This window comes from Pygoscelis adeliae, unplaced genomic scaffold (assembly GCF_000699105.1).
Source record: "Pygoscelis adeliae isolate BGI_AS28 unplaced genomic scaffold, ASM69910v1 Scaffold1, whole genome shotgun sequence".
In the NCBI taxonomy this organism is placed as follows: Eukaryota; Metazoa; Chordata; class Aves; order Sphenisciformes; family Spheniscidae; genus Pygoscelis; species Pygoscelis adeliae.
The window spans coordinates 5,102,818-5,123,813 of NW_008824051.1; the positions used below are offsets into that span (position 1 = coordinate 5,102,818).

A 20,996-nucleotide genomic window follows, 5' to 3' on the forward strand; every position below is an offset into this window, starting at 1 on the left:
GTGTAGGGAGTCAGGGAAATGCAATCCTCTCTGGTGACCCCACGGTGTGCCCTGCCTCTGCCAGCGGCAGCAGGTAATTGAACATACAACACAGTGGCTCAGCGTGTGCTTCTGTTCTCCGCTGACAGCCTTCAGCTGAAGGGAGACTGAAGGGAGAAATTCAGTGTTCAAACGTAAGAGCCCTTTACCACCTTCAGTGCTCTCCATTTGGCTGCCATAACGGCACAGCGAACCCTTTGGTGAAGGGAATGATTTGGCCTCAGAAAACAGAGATTTATTTTGAAAAGTCTTCTACTGTAATATCTTCCTTCTCTCTGACTGTACCACGGAGGCACATCATGCTTATCATGCAGGAATTAGCTGAGGCTCTCTGATACTATTCTTTTAAACTCAAAATATTAAAGCTACAATGCGATGATTTTCAAATTTTCCAGGCATCCCTCCCACCGGTATTAATTGCCCGCCTGCTGTTCCTGTTGCAAAGCTGTTTGCTCTTTCAGTATGCCGTACTTGTTCAGTGCTGTACTAAACCTTTGTTGCTTTGCAGTAAAAAAAAAGCTTCAATGCAAATTACATTGAAATGAGTTTGAGAAAGTGATAAACAGTCACATTTTATGATTGCAACTGTTGGGTTTTTGTTTGTAATTTTGCAGTTAATTTTGTGGAAGTAAAGGGCTTTACAAACTCCCTTCTGGCATCAATGTATTAGCGCTCCCATAGCAGCATTTTAAGAATTTGGTAGGGTCACCAAGCCAACGTGATAGGGGGATCACATACATCCAAAAGGGGCACTGGATGTGTCCCTTTCCCCTGTGGTAGAGCTCCCTCCCAGCTCATGATCTGGTACCTAGCAGCTCATCTTCTGGTTTAGTTACTATGTCTTTGGACGGCAGTTAGGCTTCACGCCCTTTTCTTTATTTCCTCTTCCTTTTGGCTTCTGACACGTGGTTATTCTTTCCACTGACTGTACCAGACCTCCAAAATCCCATAGTTCCTAAGAGTAATTACAGATACATTACTGTGCAATCCCCACTGGTAGGTTGGGTCAAGTGCTTTATTTTTATCCAGGTCAGCTACTGGGGAGTGTGGTTGACTTTGCTTCCTCAGTAGCTGCACGACAAGACGGGAGTATTTCTGTCACCTGAGTATTTCTGCTGTAACTGGAGGTTGGTCCTCTCTCGAGTCTGGAGTACCCGGTACCCAAATAGGGTTGCTAGTGGTCATTAATGGATGATGTGAGGCCGTCGTGAAAATTAAGTATCAAATGGAAGAACCTAGAAAAAGCACGACTACGGCTGCACAAGGAGTAAATGAACACAGTTTGATTGTGTCTTTGTCTGACATAGGGTTTGATGACCTACACGCTTGTGCTGATCCTGGAGCTCCTGAACATGGATACAAGACACCCAGTGCAGGTGTTTTCTTTGAAAGTGTGGTAGTCCGGTTTCATTGCCAAGAAGGATACAGGCTTAATGGTACTTCAAAAAAACTTTGTGTGAGACACTTTAATGGCTCCCTGAGCTGGAAACCAAGTGATAAACCTGTGTGCCTACAAGAAGGTAAGTCAGTTTTCTTCAAGCACTTCATCAGTGTCAGTTCTTCTCACTTGTCCATGTACCATGTTCGTGTGTCTCAGCACAAAACACAGAAGACTGGTGTCCATTTCACTGCATCTTATTTGATACATACTTCCGTTTCCCATCCATCCCACCCATAATCCCCATTTGTCAGTTAAATTTGTACTGTGAGAGGCTGTGTGGGTGCGCATGCACATGTGTTGAAAGGGACATCAAGAAATCTGAAGGAAAAAAGATAATATATTTCTCCTTTTACCTAGTTACAAATTGATGCAGAGAGAAAAAACAACCTCCAGTATCAGTAAACTGTTTATTTGTTAAAGGTGTCCACTTAACAGTCCTTTCTGTAATATCTCACTAGGAAAACATAATGAATTTCCAGTGCTACTGTTGCTGCTAATCAGGAGTTTTAAACAATTACATTTTATGACATGCGCATGATTCAAGTAGGAAAATCAAATACGCCTGGACTGCAGAAGTTTAAAGTCACAGAGAAGTTTACTTTGAGATAATTCAGACTATTGTGGCATAAACCAATTTATTTTTATTGTATTGCATTTTGGAAATTGTATTTGGTTTTAAATAATTAGGACATTAAATTACTTTCTTCTTCTAGGAGTTAGATAGAGGCAGGATTGATTTGAATATCACAAATGTAGATTTTGGCCAAAAATACATCCAAGCAGCACAAACGATTTATTTCACCAAGTATATTAAAGCTGTAACTTGTTCTTTTTTTTCATTTATTTTTGGTCAACAGAGCTATTAAAATCAACAGACATGAAAAGTGTTAGTTAAATCAAGCATGTACATTTTAGTGTTGTGACTTCTCCACTGAAGTCATTAGCCATTGCCTTGTTGTCTTCAAGGTGGAGCGAGATATATTCTGTTTCAGGATGCCTTCCATCACTTAAAATCAGATAAACATAGGGACTTCATTCAAAAGTAGTCAAAGACTTATGTGGCTTATAAACACACTTACCACATAGGATCATGCATCACTCAGCACGTATAAAAACTGCAAGTACTTGTTTATGCTGATGGGTGGGTGGGTATGAGAATCCTGTGCCGGAACAGGGGTGCGTGAAGGGATGTGCCACGACAGGAGCAAGCCAGGCCTGGGAGGACGATGCTCAGGAGGTGCACGTGAAGGGAACAACCCTCAACGGTGGTCTGTGTGAAAGTGGTGCATGAGATATTGGAGAGAGTAGCCGGGGCAGCTGGTAAGTAGTCCATGGACTTTCAGGTAGCTGCCCTGCTGGCAGGAGAGGTCTTGGTAAAATACGGACTCGGGGACATGTGTGAGACCACAGGCTACAGAGCCGCGAGGGACACAGTCTTGAGCTCTCTCGGGGTGTGCACTGAGACGACAGTTGATGTGTAGGACATAAAGGCAACGGGGGCCAATAACACCTGGTCATAATGAGGGCGCGGGGCAGCTTCAAAGAACCAACCTGATGCCTTTAAAAATAACGTATGTATGAAATGCACGCCCTCTCCTGTTACAGCCATCTTTCATAAATGCCCTTGTCTCTCATCTCGTGGTTATTTACGAAAAAATACATGTAGCGTGACAGCAGCATATGTCTAAACTGGGTATTTGAACTACCAGAAAAAGCTATAATGCTTGGAAAATCTGTTTTCTTAACCACTGCAGGTAGCTTCTAGGAATTTTGATGTGCATCTTTGAAATAGTACCTGTGTCATCCACTGCAGTTGTTAAAATAAGCATTAACATGTTTTATTGAATATTCAAACCTCTTCCCAGACCCCCCCCAGTCCAGTGGAAATCTGTGGAGGAAGTTTCTGATCACAATGCCATCGACAGCAAAACTGCCACTGATGTCAGTGTGCTCAACACTTGAGCTGGGTGTTTTTAAAAAAGAAAGAAATTGGAAGATGAGAATGTGATGGATGATGTGACAACAGTTGCTTAAGAGATAATCATTACAGCACAGAACACTTAAAAAGGATTGCAAGCCAGTGCTCTGATCAAGCAAAGCACTTAAGTTTGAGTATAACTGTAATTATGTGATTAGTCTTGTTAAAGTTCTGTGCTCAAAGTTAGGCATACGCAAAAATGCTTTTTATTATTTGGACTGAAGAGTAGGACCCTGGTTTAGAATTTAGTGAAGCAAGTGCTTAAGTACTTTCCTGATTAACAGTATAATAATACCTCAGGTATTATTAAAACAATCCTAGGGTTTAGCAATAAGAAAAAAAAATAGATGACAGAATTGGATTCTTTCCAATGCACAATACAACCACTGATTCAGAAGAAATACTAAGCAAAGGTTCAGTGACGATCCATGAGACCTAAGCATTTGCTTAAGTGCATTTTAGAGTGATCCTTTTGTGTACTGGGAGCAGAATCATGAGAGAGGAGCACGACAGGGAGGTGGGTAGTGTAGCAGGGCACATCTGGAGAGCAGTTAAGGAGGAATTATAACAGGGTTTGTAATTCTCAGCTGTCTTAATGACATACATAAAAGCCCTCATTGCAGAAATTCTGTAATGATATATAAAAAGAAATTTGAAATTTGTAGCAACTACTGGAGAAGTAAGAAGTTAATGTTTTACCATTCATCATTAGCTATCAGAAGGCAAAATGAACTTTATATTGCATTTACCCATTTAAGGCAGGGGCTGATTGCCATGTTTGCTATCGTATGCTATACATGCCTCTCATCCCGGTATATGTAAATGTCAGATATTGCCAGCTGAGCTTGAACAGTAAAAACACTCAATACTGCAGTTCATTTTAAGTTCATCTCAGAAGTTTGGATTCAACTATGGATGGTTACATATAATTTTATGTCTATATGTTATGTACATTTAATTGTCATTATGTGTTTACTAGAACAATCTCTAATCACAAACAAATGCTATTTGCCAAAGGAAGCAAAGCAACCCTTTTCAGAATGTAATTGATTTTAAAACTAATACATTTGCCTGGAGCTCTTCATCCAATCAATTTGATTTTATAGGTCTGTCATTTCTCATTAAGGGCAGGAGATTTTAAGTGTCAGTATGAGAAGGAAGTTGCATGACTAGGTGCCCAATAAATGCCCTGTCAAAAATCTGTGTGCTTAGTGTTACGTTCTCATGTTGATCTACAGCATGTTGTGATTGTAACTTCCATCAATCCTAACACGGTTATGCACATAAATACCAAAGCTCTAAGGTAGGAATTTTGTATTTACTGTTTAAGAGCAATATGTCATGTTGTTCACACTTTAATCTAATCTTCTCCCACTGTGATAATGTGGCTGCTGAGACTGTTGCCCTACTTGGAACAAATGCTACCTCTTTCCTATGAGATTGAATCTAAATTTACAGTGTATGTGGCGATGGCAACCAAGCGAAGCGCTGTACCCTTCTCTCCCAGTGCTTCTGCTGGCAGATGCCTTCGAGATGTCCTCAGTGCCTCATTCTCCCAGTGACAGGGATGATAAACCTGCAGTAAAAGTAGTGGACTAGTACATAGTTTGGCTACAGTTTTCTTGTATGACATTTAGCACTCATTTCTCTCTGCCTTTGTCCCTGGATCTGTGAGATGACTGAAATATTTATATTTCTCCATCTCTTATCTGTCTTGACCAGTGCTTGTCGATCCTTAAACCTGGTTCCAAGCACTATATGATGTTTGTAACCTGTGCTTAGCACAACAGCCACAGATCTTAGGCAAAGTCTCTGTGCACTGTTGTAATACAAGCGAAGACAATAAAGAGAAGGTGTTATTTAATACGCACTGAAATACTGTGTTTGCCATCCACAGAACTATTCTACTAACACAGTACTGTGGATTTAACACTAGTGAAAAGCAAGAGACAATACCGACCTTAAATGTTTACTTTTAAGAGCACAGGGTCCAGATGAGCTGTCCCTGCATTCAACCCATTCTTCGTGATGTTCCTTTCATTTTTTCTCCCTGTTGCTCTCCGTTCCAGCCTGTCAATGTTGTGGCTAGATGTAGTCAAGGCTAATTCAGAGACCGCTCCACAGTGAGATACGTAGGAGCACTGGATCTCTGCATTTGAGTTTATATACAGGCTAGTAAACAAAACAGTGCCAGAGCACGGGCCAAGGCGCTGTTCTTCAATGGCACATACTGTTACAGTGTTAGAAAGGTCCCTGACATGGTTTTGGCCAATGTCAAGTAGTACTCCCCAAGCAATTCCTACAAGGACCTTCTGGATTAGCGTGGACCAGGGACAATTTTTGGAGGGTAAGAGTTCACTTGCAATAGACACAAGCCATGCCAAGCCACGTGGTACCCATGGATGGTGTGGCTATCTCCGTAGTGTCCAGGTCATGCCTTCCTTCTGAGTTGCCTTTATGGTTCAGGTGCTCTTGGGAGGAGGGAGGGTGGTTCTCCTTCCCCATGGGCTGGAAGAAACAGTTCTGAGAGATGATGCGTGGTTTGCACATAAACTAAAGCACTATAACTACAGTGTTTAACAGATTTTACTCTTCAGACCAATCTTCCTGTGATGGAGGACACACTTGGTTTGCTAAAGCCAAGAACTCCTAATGTACAAAGCTGCACCTTCATGAAAGCTAGGTCAAGATGAGCCCTTGCACCTGGCAGGCTGTCAGGCCTGCCAGCTGCACCCCACCTCTTTGTGCCTCTGCAAGATAAGAAATGTGTTCCTAACTAGGGCGTTCTTTTGGCTGACCCGTTTTAATATTCACACGGTAGATGTAAGCAGATCATGTAAAACTGCCAGAAAGGAGTGTAAGTCATAGCCATTGCTGTTCGGTGCTGGTTAAAGACCGTGTATTCCCTTAAATGGTTTAGCAGCTTCCATGGATTTGCTGAAGAGTACTTGGAATAAAGCAGTTTATTTTCTAGGACAGGACATTTTAAAATCCAGTCACTTATTCTCAGCTTTTCCAAGCAGAATTTGTGCCAGCTAATCCAGTTGTTTGCGGAGAGGCGGCTACTGCAGTTTATGCCTGACTAAGTGCTAAACAATACAAATTCAGCCAGCATTTACTCACGAGGCATCAGGAAACAGAGCTGTAATACTGTGGTCCGTTGGTCTCGCGTTTAGCTGGGGCTTGTAACAGGCCCGTTACCAAAGTCAGCCAGGATGTCGCAGGCGAAGGATGGTACAGTGAGCAACTTATCACTGTTCTCTGCCAACTTCTAGCTGATTAAAACGATTCGATCTATAGCTGTTACTTGGAATAATGGGGATGAAGTCGCTGTAATAGATCATTGTTACAGGATCAATTTCTTCTGCTTTGAAAAGGAAATCTCATATTTTACTGCAGTGTATGTATACACACCTCTTTTATTTGTATAGCAACAGAAAGCTGTTATGCCAAGAGAGTGAGCTGTTCACCGGCGTTATCTTCTGGCATCCATCTCTGACCTCCTCCTGCATGGCCGCGGAACAGGATCCCCATCTATCTCCTCCCATCCTCGGGGGTGCCCAGGGCAGCCTCTTCGTGACAGCATTCAAGGCTTAGTAGCGTCAGGCGTTTCTTATGGGGCATCCTCTGCTGTCTCCTCTGCTGATTAACTTGCCACAGAGAAAATTGTCCCGTCTTTGAAGGTGGCGTCTGCATCCTCAGCCCAGTGCGTTTTATAACCTTCTGTTAGGGTACGCATCCTCCCAGACTTGGGCATTTATAAATGAATAAATTCCAATAAAACGTCTTGCTGCAAGTTCTCAGACCACCTGGCAGACTGCCAGCCCTTCTCGTTAGAGGCAGCAGGAGGTACCTGCAGCAGCAGCCAAGGAGCTAAAAGGAACAAGAGACATGGGAGAATTTTTGACTAATAATATTTCCAGGCCCCATACTAAACGTTAGCTAAGTACAATGTATTTTAGAAAACATCCCTATAATGGGAAGGTACAAAGGAAAATATGTTTTAACTGGGGAAGCAACACTCTTCCACTTCAGATTAGTACAATTCAGTGATGGAGTCTCAGAATAATAGATCCCCTAGTTTGCCTAAATAAATAAATGCATTGTGAAATACATTTGGTCTTAGTAGTTTGCATGTGCTATGCTAAATGACAGTTTATCTTGCTTCTAGTTGTGCTTCTAAGGAAACAAGCAAGCTGTTGCTATTGTTTTACTTTACTCAATTAATTGCTAAATACAAATTTAGAGTTGCCTCTTCCTCTTCAGCGAGAATTACGCATGAAAATGGCAGAAACTTTCTCTTTTATGGAAGTCTCAAGGGACTTCTGAAACAATTTTTTTTTTTTTATAAATATTGCATTCCTAAATGAAGATAATTGGTCTTGTAGTAGAAGTGTTGGGAAAAAGGGCATAAAACAGGCTTATAATATTTTTATTGTCTTGCTTTCATTTGAAATACTTTGTGGGTTTTGATGCCTGGAAACTTTTATCACCATCTCTGTCATGGATTGACTACTGGCAGACAAACAGATAATTTTGATTATATTTTCCCAGTATTTAATCTTTTCCTCTCTTCTGTTTAATCTCACTTTGCATTTATGAGGAGGATGAACTTTGAGTCACCTGGACTACTCCTTCGTATCCTCTTGGCTTTTCTCTTAATTATTCAGTATTAGCAGAAGGATTTTTACCCTGCCTCACCCTTTCCTTCCATTTTCCACCACATCTTTCATTTTTTAGTCTTCTGGGGTTTATTTTATATTTTGGTGTCTTTGTCACTCAAGACTGTCCAATACATGTATCACAGACAGGTAATAGAGCCCATGCCTGTATATCACTAGAGGTTTGCAGTCATTTCCCTTGTTGAGAGTCTTCTACAAGCACTTGAGATGCTGCTCAGGGCCTTAAAAATCATGCCTTCTAAAGGCATATGAATTCAGGCGCATAAAATTATCTGATTTAAAACAGAATCAATGAGATTAAAGTGAAGATATTCTCATAATGAACTCTGTGGAATGGAGTTAGATAAACCCTTGTAAATGTACCTGATTTTCATCTGTCTCGCTGCTAAAACTGCAGTTTTTCTGTGTTCCTCATGCCATATCTGTATTTTATCTTTTCTTTCATCCTGTCCTTAGTGCTGTCAAAGAGTCTGCCTTCACATGCGACTTTGGGATAGTCAGACTGTGCGGTGTAATTTGTACACATGATGAATGGAAGGACAAAATTAAAAACAGTCTTTCTAAATGCTATTAATTTTGTTTGTTTAAAAAAGTCTGGGGGAATGATCCATTATTGTAGCACGTCAGCTTCTACTACAGTGCTATAGACTTTCTAACTGATGGTTGACTAGGGAAAGGACGTATTTACTGAAATGCATGTATTTTCCAAACAGTTTAAGCAGGGCACTTACATTGACTGATAACTTTTGCTTAAGATCTTGATTATTGAATAGCTAGCCATGTTTTTTTAATTAAGTTGCTATTTTCTTTTTCATGAAGTCACAGATTGCCTTGTTCCACATGTTGAAGATGCAGAGATTCATAACAAGACATACAGGACTGGCGATAAGTTAATAATCAGCTGTCATGAAGGATTCCAGATTCGTTACCCTGACTTAGACAACATGGTTTCAATATGTCAAGACGATGGAACATGGGATAATCTGCCCATTTGTCAAGGTTTAGTACACCAGCACATCCTGTTTTATAGCTCATGCACCTTGTGATAGTTTGCCAATATTTTTTTCTACCATTGTAAGGATGTCAGTGATCTGATAAGTCCCACTGTACAATATTTGAATAGTGCTTCTGCTAAGATTTTTTGATTTCTCCTCCCCCGTTGCTCACTGCAGGAAAGAAGACGCCACTTTCTGAACATATCCATACTTAAAATAATACTTTAATTATTGCTTTTTGTTTGCTAGTCTAAAATCTGACACAGATACATTGCATTTAAAAAAAAAATCAGGGTTAAATCAGCCAGAAGTTCAGCAAAAGATCTGATGGGCAACTGACATTTTTGCACCAATTAATTTCTGGAAAGGTTTAAGCTTCTGACTGCGGTTTACCTTTCTTTTCCTTGTGCAGTGGGCAGGGGTAGAGGAGAGAAGCTGGAACCTGTTCTTCTATCAGAGTTTTCAGCAGAGTTGTTGATCAGGTTCACAGTCTATTAAACCCATACGTATTGACTGAAAATTCAGGGTGTGCACGGGAATGATTTTGGCCAGAAAAGCCATTAGCTGTAGAGCTAGCAGTACGAGTAACATGGGATCCCAGCTTCGCTTAGACTGTGAGAAATGGCTGGGGGTAAGGCAGCTTTAGTGAATGGAAATTCAATAACCCTGGGCTGCTATTACCTTTATGTTTCTTACACGCATGTGTTAGTACCATTGACTTGGTTTTAACCAGTGCACATCTTGGTAACAAGCTTGACCAGCTGAACAGCATGGAGAGGTTTTAACTGCTAAGGAGAAGACTGGGTTAGTATTAACTTTCCTCAAACCCATCTGTCGTCTCCCAAAGCTGACAGTTCTCTGTAGTCACTTACACCGTCACATCAATTTGCAGAGTCTGGGCAGGCAGGCAGGGGAGCTGGGACACTTCTCAGGAGTGACGGTGGCAGGGTGAGACACAAAAGTCACGGCTTGGCGTTTCTGCTGTAAAATGGTGAGATTAATGGGCGCCAGAGTCTGAAGTTACAGGAGCTTAGTTTGTATGGGTCTCCACGTCTAGACTCTCAGTTTGGGGCACATCAAACTGTGTCTCAAGGTCTTGTGGTAGACTATGGTACGGGCATGTAAAAATTTAGGCACATTAAGGGGCTAGCTCAGTGTATCTGAAGAGGGCCAACAGAAAAGGGGAGTTTTCACAAACCCATAAAAAAGTGGGCACTCGTTTTGGGGTATCTTATCAGCAATGGCATGGTATGTGGCAGTATGATGTATACAGCCCATTTTTGGGAGTGGGTGCACCTCACATCTAATTAAGGAAGATTAAGACTTGCAGTTAGGTGAGATGAATGCTAATGAGATTAATTTGTAGGTACTGTATTGCCAAAGATCCAGGTGGAAATTTTGTGAGAGCCAGTATTGACTGGGTAAGCAGAAGTACCCCAAGTACCAGTTGTTACTTTCTTCTGTTGCTGTATTTATACTATGAAATAATCAATTGCTGCTACTTAATATTCAATATTAACTGCTTTTAAAAATAGAAGCGGTGCTAATAAAAGTTATGAAATCAATTGCACAAGAGCAAAGTGCTGTAACTACCAAACAGGTAGAGAATAGGCAATTCAGATTCAAGTATCTGCCATATTTTGCCAAATTCTATAAACCTGTTCCAAAATTGACTCCAGAATTTTCTTTTCACTATGTCAAGCACTAATAATATGAAAGGCACTTGTCTACTTGCACTAGGTAGGCTGTCAATTACATTTCTATGGCCCTTTGATTACAACAGGCAGGGGAGTCTCATGACATTAAGATGCCTTTTTTCTGGCAGAGCAGTGGGAAAGGATTGTAGAGTATATAAGAATCCAACCTCAAACTATTTTTGCCATGAGATAATAATGATAATTACTGATCTGGAATGATGTGAATTGCTTAGCAAAAAAATGTCAAAATGAAGTTTTCAAGCAGCTTGAGGTATTTGGAGACCTAGGGATTTTCACAAACACTTGGCTCTCATACAAATTCAAGTAAATCTCTGTCCTGCCCCCAATGAGCATTAAAATTGTGAGCCAGCAGGACAAAATTTTCCCTGATACAGTTCAGAGGAGAGTAAGCTCAGTCTTGCTCAGTCTCAGACTCAGTCAGTCAGACTCCTGACTCAGAAGTCAGGAGTCTCAGAAAGTCTCCCTCTTTCTGTCCCACTGGAGGCTGCTTATATTGCCCTGCTCAGTGGGCTGCTCAGTTTGCAGGAACCGGTGTGTTATGTGTCGGGCGTACTTGATCAGGGGTACAAGCAGTAGCCTGTAGACAGGATGCTCGAAGCTTTATTTGAACAAGGAGATAACCAGCTAGTAAAACAGCTACCAAACCCATTGCTCTGGTAGTACAGTGTGCTGTAAAAAGCTTTCAAGCTTTTTCTGTTGTTTTCTTTTGCTTTCATCCCTCTCCCTCAAAAAACCATTGCAAGAAAATAACCACTTGGAAGTGCTGCCGAGACTTTTTCTTTTAGATGCCAGTATCTTACAAGAAGTTCTCAGACTGATTTTAGTTTCCCTCTCAGGCTTAAAATTATGAGAGTCCTGAGAACACCCTTCACAAATTCCTAGTAGAGGCAAGAGACCCATTTATGGATTGCCATAATGCAGTTCCTATTAGTCTCATAACTTTATAATACTGTTTTTCATTCCCTGATTACTAATCATCTTTCCTCCACATTACTGCAAATTAAAAAATCAACAGGATTAAGTATTACCCAGCGGGTCATTTCTATGGCCGTGAGGAATTACTTTTTTTCTCTAGTACAAATTCTTATCTAAATATCAGCTCAAAACAGACTCTAAACGTATGTGAATGACATGTTATAAAGTCATGTCATCTATTAAATTCACTGTTATTTCTTGCACCAAATATGGTTGGTGACCATTTAACTGTCACAGCTCAGTACCATCCATGGTACAAATCCCTCAGAAGTAGTTCCAGAAGTAGAACATAGTCTCTGACTACATTTACAATTTCTGGTGGTAACAGGTACCTTAACTTCTTGATAACCTAATCTGAGACCTCGTTTAGTGTTTATCGTGGGACTGCTCACAGGAAGTCACGTCCCTTTAGACATTCTCAAACTGGAATTTCAAAATCGTTAATTCTGTCTGCAAATCTTTTGCAGTATGTGCACTTTGTCACAGGAGCAGTTTTAATATTAAAGATGGTTTACATGCCTGTCAGTTTTAAGAGGAGGAATAAAACTCATGGTTTATATAAATGACAATCTTTATTTATTAAAGATTCTACCTCAATAAGACATTGCCATCTGCTAAACCAGTGAATGTTTGTGAAACAAAATGCTGTCATTTTCAGTAAACCTTTCCTGGATTTGCTGAGAGTGAAGCCCGCGCTAGCAAAGCGTGTGGGCTAAACAATAAAAGGGTTTGAAACAGGATAATGAGGCATATGTATCTGAGAGAGATCATGCAGGCATGCCATTCACAGTAGAGAAGATGAAAAATATTGCACTCCTCAATTTAGGAATTATAACCAAGATGTGTGAAGACGACTGAGATAATACAAGATTATATACAATATAGACGACCTTATAATACAAGATACCTCCCTCTTCTTAATTTGCAGGTTGCCTGAGGCCGTTGGTTCTTCCTCATAGTTACATTAACATATCTGAGTTCGAGTCCTCCTTCCCCGTAGGAACAGTGGTGTATTATCAATGCTTTCCTGGATATAAACTAGAAGGGGCAGAGTTCCTTGAGTGCATGTATAACCTTATCTGGTCAGATAGCCCACCTAGGTGCCTTGATGTGGAAGGTAAATGTCTTATTGTTTGTTTTTCTTTCAATTTCGCAAAATCAGCATGCTCTATATGATTTTAACTCAGGGCTATAACCACTGTTATGCTATATGTAATGTTTCCGCAGGCCATGCAGAGTGTATCTGGGTTTTGTTGCGTGCAACCTATTGTGGTTCACTGCACTGTTAGCTCTTGGTGTTCCCTGACTAATATTTGCTCTTTTGGTGTCCAAAGTGCAAGAGGAGACGCTCTTAACAATGATTGCTTTGCTCTTAAAATGTAAATTCTTTGCAGCTTTTCTAATAAAAGTACTGAGGAAGTTATGGAATGCACATTTGTGTTAGAGTTTCTATAGATACGGATAGATTTCCATGACAAACTAAAAAATACTCCATAGAAACTCTTAGTTTGGGCTGTGCCAGCTGCAAACATTATTCAGTGCTACACGATGCTGCATGCTTGAATATTTGTCTCTCATAGTAGTTAACCTTAAAGAAGGATCTGCAACTAAAATGACTGAGCTAATTTATTGATTAGGAACATAAAAACCATTCAGTGTGAAACAGAGGTAAATCGTACCAAGCCAAAAGGAATAATCTGTGACTATAGCTGCAGTGCTGGAATGGAGGATATTGTAGTGCATTTATATTTGCATGCCATACATTTAAAACAAGGACACCGAACGGATTGCTCCATATACTGTCAAAACCTTGTGAACTACCTTCCTCCATCTTCATACTGCATCTTGAATGAAACACCCTAGGAAGTCATCAGAATCCAAATACATCCTCTGCATTTCATTCCCCTAAAAGGACTACATTTTTGCTCTATTTCAAGCCTGTAAGGAAGCTACCTATATGTAGAATTTAGCTAAAAGCCATTATAGGAATTCATATATAATGCTTATGTCACTGAGCTAAATGCTAAGCATTCTGGAAGTGCAAAAAATTGCCAACACCATTAACAAAGTGATATACTGCACAAAAATAATAAAATGATCCTTATTTTTAACTGACAGTTCAAGCTCCAAAATTCAAAAATGCCTTTGCAATTTTGGAATGACATAAGAAGATGATTTTTGTTTGTTTGTTTTAGCGCGCCATAAAAGATTAATCCCAAATCAGGTCTATGTAAGCCACTTTTGGAAGGTTTGTTTGTTGTTGTTTATAGCATGGAAAATACATTAAAAAATCAGAAGGGCCCTGTTAGGCTTAATCCAAACAGTGTAACTGTTTTGATAAAAATGACAATTCTCTAGTTAGGAAGGTAACAGCATTAAAATACAGAAACTCAGGTGTATGAAGCAGGAAAAGTCATGTCTTACCTTCACTTAACACAGGTGAGCATTCCAGCTCCTATCAAAATACCCAAGAAAACTCATGTGCTCATTGTTTCTTGCTTGTATTATAAAGTCATGGAGAGGCTCTTTTTCCTTGATAATTTAAAACATGAGATGAGAACTGCTGCCCTGACCGTTCTACATGTTAAATAACATGTCAAAAGTTATCATCCCCAGTCAACTATGATGATCTGTGATAAGGGGATCAGTGTGTGCCAGACGCTGGGTCAAGGCCATCTGGGAGGCCTCCTGAGTTTTGATTTAGATCCAGACTCCCTTTTAACGTTAATGTTAATCCAGCGCTCTTTAAATGTTAAAACTTTCCATGGTGATTTCACGTTGGCGTCCCATCTGTGCATGTGTCGAGTGAACCACAGGAGACCGAAGTCTAGAGCATAAGGCTTGCAAGAGCAGATTCTCCTCAGCTTTGGGGCTGTCCCTGCTTCTGTTGGGGCAGAAGAGAGAGCGGCATCACTAAAAGGTCACCCTGACAACTCCCCTTGTGAACTGTGTTGTAGGGATGCTTCAGCTGGTATGCAGCGAACTTCAAAATTAAATCCCGATAGGGTAAATCAACTTGAGATGTCCTCTTTTGAAAGTGTTTGTTCAGGTGATTTATGCAAGGAGTGCCAGTCTCCAGGATTCTTGTTACAATCCACCACTCTTAATAAGTGGACAAAACTCCCTCCTGGCATATTTTTTTATTCTGCACCCCGCATACTGATGTCAAGCTCATTTTTCAGCATTCCTTTTACGTGTGAGGTATAATCTCGCCAAGCAGTATTTTTCATAGAGGAAATCTGCAAATAAATTAATTCCATTTATTTATTTCCATGATCAATTCAAAATTTATTCTAATGTCATTTCCTGCTCAGTATTTTAATATGGTTAACGATTAAAAGCAAATGGTTGTTAGGAAGCTATAGTAAACCAATTCAGAGATATATATATATATATTCAGAGCTATATATATATTCTGCTATAAACAATGCTGCTTACGGCTTTCTCATTTTTATCTACGTTCTTCTTGAAGCCTTCAGAGAAGAAATTTCTTAAATGTGTGTGTAATCACACAAATGCTGTATGTCAGTCATCTCGTGAATTTTTCCCTTTTTGTTAGGCCAAATAAATTCTGAATGAAGGATTTGTAGCTCCATTTAAGTAAATAGTTATATCAGGGACCACTCGGCTCCCATCCTACAGCACGATTTCTAATGCTCAGTCCAGTCGTCTTCTCAATCTTGTGAAGCGCAGAGCTTCCACCAACTCTGGTGAGAGACTAACTTTTGCTGATAGGGAAGAAGATTTTTCTGATAGTTAAAATCACTGTTGCTTTATTCACAGCAGTGCATAAAACCAGCGTTACCTGATACTGAAGTGCAGCCAACGCTGCAACGCTATGCAGCGGCTTCTCAGAAACAGCTGCTTGGGCCTGATCAGGGAGGTTGTTACAGCTCGGGCAAATAAGGATGCCTCTAGTTCAGATTGCCAAGTATTTACTGGTATGAGATCCTCTTCTTAAATGCTTGTACCTTTGCCAAATTTAAAACATTCGGATTGATTTTTGAGTGTCTGCCTCAAGCTGAATCCTTTGGGAAGCTTCAGTTGAAATGGTTCAGCTATATCTGAGAATGACGGTAGAGGAAACGGTGTTGTTTTACCACTGCTAGAAAATTTTACAGTCATTTAGAGGGTAAGATGAAACATCTTAACACGGAATTTTCTTCTCCTTTAATTCCTTGATTTACATCTTTAACTTTCTTTATATCCTTTTTTCTAGCGGAATTCCATAATTATGCGAAAGGTTTTTTTAAATGTCTTTTGTACTGAAACTTGTTAGACACTTCCAAGGATATATGAAAATCTGAGGAAAATGTTAATTTACTTATTTATATGATTTTTAACTTACCAATTTTGGGTTAATCGGCCATCTGTCGAAATTAATGTGACTTAGTGATTGCCTTCTGTAAAATCAGATACGCAAAAGATGGTGTGTGGGGGGCCCTTAAATTGAAGATTACCACCTGGGGTATAAACATTAATTGTAAAATCAGATGGCTTCCAGTAACACAGGGGGAGAGCAAACATTTGAAAACATACTGGTATGGAACGCTGTGAAATGAAATGTATAGAACTATGAAAAGTTTATGATGTGATACTTCAAGGTGAATAAAGACATTACACAGGATTTCGAGAAATTAAAAAAAAAAAAGCTTGGCCATTAGTACTTTTGGAACGTGATCTGCATATGATTACACACCTTGCCATCTGGACTCTGTATTTTAATCTTTCATGCCCTTTGGAAGATTTCCAAGAAGATGTAAGGAATGGTTCTTATAAAGAACTGGGGGGAAAGCAGGCAAAGAGAGGACAGGCTGGGAGAACTTGATCTTAGTCCTAGTGCTAGAATATAAAGCAGTTGTATGGGTAGTGTAATTGGGAATTCCTGGCTTTGTATTTAAGAGTAAAAGGGAAAACAGGTTGAATTTGCAAACGGACATGATCCTGTTATCTGGAATGTCTGGTTTCAGCATCATCCCAGCTGAACACAAAAGCCGGTCCTGCAGGAAATCAGATACATTGCAATATCAAAACTTCATTCTACATGCGAGAATCAACAGATTCTCTAGCTGAGGTTAAGCTTGAAAGAATGTTAAATAGAAAGTGTTTCAAATTTTTGTAGGTAGATTTAAAATAAAAATGAAATTAACATGAGGAACAGACTTCAAAGGGGAGAGTCAATGAGTAGAAGAGAGGAAAAATATAGAGGAAAACTGAAGGAATTTCAGAACTCCGGTATATAAAACCATCTCATTGTGGGGGGAGGTGAAAAGATATAACACTAAACTAACAACTGATTACAGAAGGGATCCTGAAAGTTATAGAAACTAAGAGAAAAAGATAGGAGAAGGAAGGAATTAACAAAATTGTGCAACAAACCAGAAGACATGCAAGGGAACCCAAAAAACCCCTACCTAGAGCACCAGAAAATTTCTGAAGAATAAAAGGGGGTCAGTTGTGTGAAAATTAAAACCAGCAAAATATGCTACACATAAAAAAATATTCTGGAAAGACAGGCAAGAATACAGGACAGAGCTTTAATGATTCTTCTCATAAACCTGAGGACAGACACTCATAGAAAGGGTCTGATAATTCTGACATAGAACCTAGAAAGTAAAGAGCCTGAAAGAGCCCTGGAGGAGGGTGATATTACAGGTGAAATGCCATAGCCACTTAATGTTTCAAAACAAAGTAGCTTAAACTTTCTAACCAATTACACACAGGATACTTTGAAGGAAAGCTTCAAAAATCTTCATTCTTATATAAGAATTGCTAATGCCGTAAACGGTGATTGACACCGAGCTATACGTTTGATAAATGATGCCCTTAAAATATTTTAAATTCTTGATGGAACATACAGCAATACACTGAGTAAAAAGATGCAAGTCAGCCTGTGATCATTTTATGTTCAGGAGTCGGAATGAAGTAAGCACTCCTAAGCCTGAGATATTGTACGTTAATATGGCTGGATTTCTCTCTGTGTTTCTTTGTTGACATTGAGAAGGCTTTAGATAAATTCCAGCATGACAAACTGATGTGTATCCTCAGGGAAGATAATGTTGATGCAGCATATCTCCAACAGATAAAAATCCTGTAGAGTGAGCAGAGGGCAGCAATACAAGCAAGCTGTGAAACACTGTGGTATTAAGAAATTAAGAGAGGTAGATACCAGGATTCTGTTCTATGTTTACACCTACTCAGCTTGCAGGTAGGAGGGAGAATAAATTAAATATTGCTCAGCTGCCAAAGAGGTCATCCAAGTTAACTGAGTTAATGTTAACATAAGACGCATTGATGGCCTTGTTTTTAATAGCTCTGAGTAGAGTGGCGTTTCAGAATATATTCACTGCCTGGAGCAATACTTCTCGCAACTCAGGAATGACAACCAGCAGTAAATGCTCAAATAGCAGCAGCCAACAATATTTGTAAGCACCTTTACTTGGGCAACACCTTTATATTGGTGACACCTTTAGCCCGATGGCCAAAGGATGAAATAGGCTGATAGTCTTTCATCCTGGGGGTGATTAAGTCGTAGAAAGCAAGTGTGATGAAGTTTAAAAGGATAGTTTTCTTTAAAAAAAGTCATTCAATAATTCTACATGGTTTTGCACTGTAGACAGTTAATTTGTTCATCACCTGAGATTGCAGAAGTTACACGTGTCCAGCCACCCTGTACGAGTGTGGATGTTGAACACTTTAAGGACCTGCTCATAGGTGACTTGGAATATCTGGATTTTTGTGCTCTTGGAGAATGCTGAAATCCATCTGTACACCTCTACCCACAGCTGAAGAGGCGTGGAAAAGAATTGAATTCAGAAAGAGCAGTGACATGAAATACCAGGCAGACACGTCATGTTCTTCTGTGGACATACTGCTTAATAATCATCCAATCACTTAATTCCGGCAGGTGTATTGCAAAGTGAAACAGAAAGAAAACCAGACCACATTTTGAGACAGAATGGTACACAAAAGTGGGCCTTTTACAGCTCTGGTTATGAGGGATAGAGAACAGTCTCCAAGTTGAAGACATTGTTTGAAGAAGATAAATACCATTATATTTCTAAGTGACTGCTCCTTTTTTGCATTGCAGAAATCTTCTTTGATCTTGGCTGTGATTGAAATAGATGCCTTCTCCACTGTTCGTAGTTTCTCAAGAAAGCAACAGAACAACTTGTAATCTGCTTCTTATATGTCTTCTCTTTCTGCTTGATGCACAGGACTGTCACGGAAAATCATTGTTTTACACCTGCTCCATCACCTGTGTACCTTTCAGAAACTCCTTAGCATTTCCAGAATCAGCCAGACGTCCCAACTTTTTTATGGAGCCATTAATTTCTGCCCTGAAGTTCCACGTTAACTGCCAGATGCATGTAGTATTTTATCCAGAGTGCTTTAAATATGCTGAGCATTAGGTGGAGGCAGGCAGACAAAATTTCTCCCTGAAGGCTGTTTTATAATATTAATCTTTAACTGAATCTGGCAGAGCTCCTCGGAACGGAAAGGCACACTACATTGTCTACCTTGAAATCAAGTATCTCTGTGCTTTATGGACATGTTCATTAAATTTGGCTACACAGTGCAATCATAGAACATCTTCCACAAATGGAGGGAACTGTAGCTACAGACTCTATGCATTAGGAAGTCTGCTCGCTGCATAGGTTTATGAGAACTCTGGAAGTTCACTTCCAGAGATAAAAAACAATATTTAAAGGGTGGCAGTTTCAGCAATCAGTGGAGGCAGGCACTTGATAACTACACATAAATAACAGAAACCGATACTCTTCCATGCCTCCCTAGTCTTGTAAGCTGGTTTGTGGTATTACGGTGCTAAGATCACCTGCTGGTTTTCCTCCCCTTTTCTTTTCCTAGTAGCACTCCACTGGGAATGAGACTTTGTGCTTTTCCTTCTCTCAGGTGGTATAGTTTGATTTCCTCAGCCTTCAACTAAGCCCTGGAATACAGCTCGTCTATTCCAGCAAGTCCAGCTGGATTTAGCATTCCAGTCTCCTCCCCGATGACTGGTGTAGGTGACGCCATACAGGCTCAAGGGATTCTTGCTTGTAAACAAAGAGGAAAAAGGAATTAAAGAAAGAGGGGTTAAAATAGAATAAAAACATTGATATGTCCAGCTCACAGTGAGCACTGGCTTCTTCAGACAAACCTGACAGGTGCTTTTGTCTGTCTGGTTGTCTCAGCCAGCTTCCCAACAGCTCTTTCTCCCTCCTCCACCTCCATTCTACTTTTAAGCACTTTGACCTTTTCCAGGTCTGGGGTTATCCTGTGACGCCTGTCAAATACCCAAGCCTTGACTTCTTTTGAAGCTCTCCGATTCCTTCCTGTTAGGTGTCTATGCAGTCCCCAGCATCTGCTTCTTAAAGTCTTAAAAAGACCATTACTGATCATAAAGTCAACCACTCGGGGGAAAAGGAAGAAAAAAAACTAGAAGCAAGTGATGAAGAAAGCTAAAACGATCTGCTGTAAATGAGACCACAGTGCTCCAAGCACTCCCATGTGAATAATGAGTATAAATATTTCCTTAAAGATAATAATGGGTCTCTTGCTAAAAGAACTCCTAGCTCTCTACTGCTGCAAACTTCTCATCAATTTTTTGTAGTTTAAATGAAAATTGCACTTTTTAACTTATAATTTATAGGAGAAAGATCACTTGGGGTGTGTTTCATCCCCTATCTGTTGTGAAATGCATTTGAAACTGAAGACTTTGGCATTAAGATCAATGTTTCACAAGTTGCTGTGCAGGGAACGGCAGGATTGTTGAGGATGAGTGTGAATTTGGCGTGATGCTCCTGTAGGAGCTCAACTGACTGGAACTGCAAAACGGGCTCCGTAATTTGTAATTCCAGTAACAAGGAAGCGCTGTGTACAATAAGTGATTGAAAATCACCTTCTGTTTCCATGTAGGAATCGGCTAATGTTAAACTACTATTAAAATAGGCTTGAAACTAGTTTTATACTGGTGTCAGTGATAGCAATTTTCAGCAAGATGGTGTTTGTCAAAGCTAGACCAGAGAAGCAGCTTTTCATTAAAAACTTAATTATTCAATTCACGTCACACTTTGTAGAAGGTGAAAAGTGCTTCTCACTGGGTTCACATTGAAAGGCTTACCTCGCTGTTGTAGCTGGTACAGAATTACCCAGGGGTGATTGTCT

General features: G+C 40.0%; 1 protein-coding gene across 1 annotated transcript in view; it reads left to right on the forward strand.

The window, feature by feature from the left end:
- SUSD4 (sushi domain containing 4) overlaps positions 1–20,996 on the forward strand; it is a 106,640-nt gene that overhangs the window by 73,795 nt on the left and 11,849 nt on the right. The window contains exons 5-7 of the mRNA XM_009333703.1: positions 1,347–1,559; positions 8,960–9,139; positions 12,757–12,945. Of these exons, the coding sequence (XP_009331978.1) occupies positions 1,347–1,559; positions 8,960–9,139; positions 12,757–12,945 (582 nt within the window). The remainder of the gene's footprint in view (positions 1–1,346; positions 1,560–8,959; positions 9,140–12,756; positions 12,946–20,996) is intronic.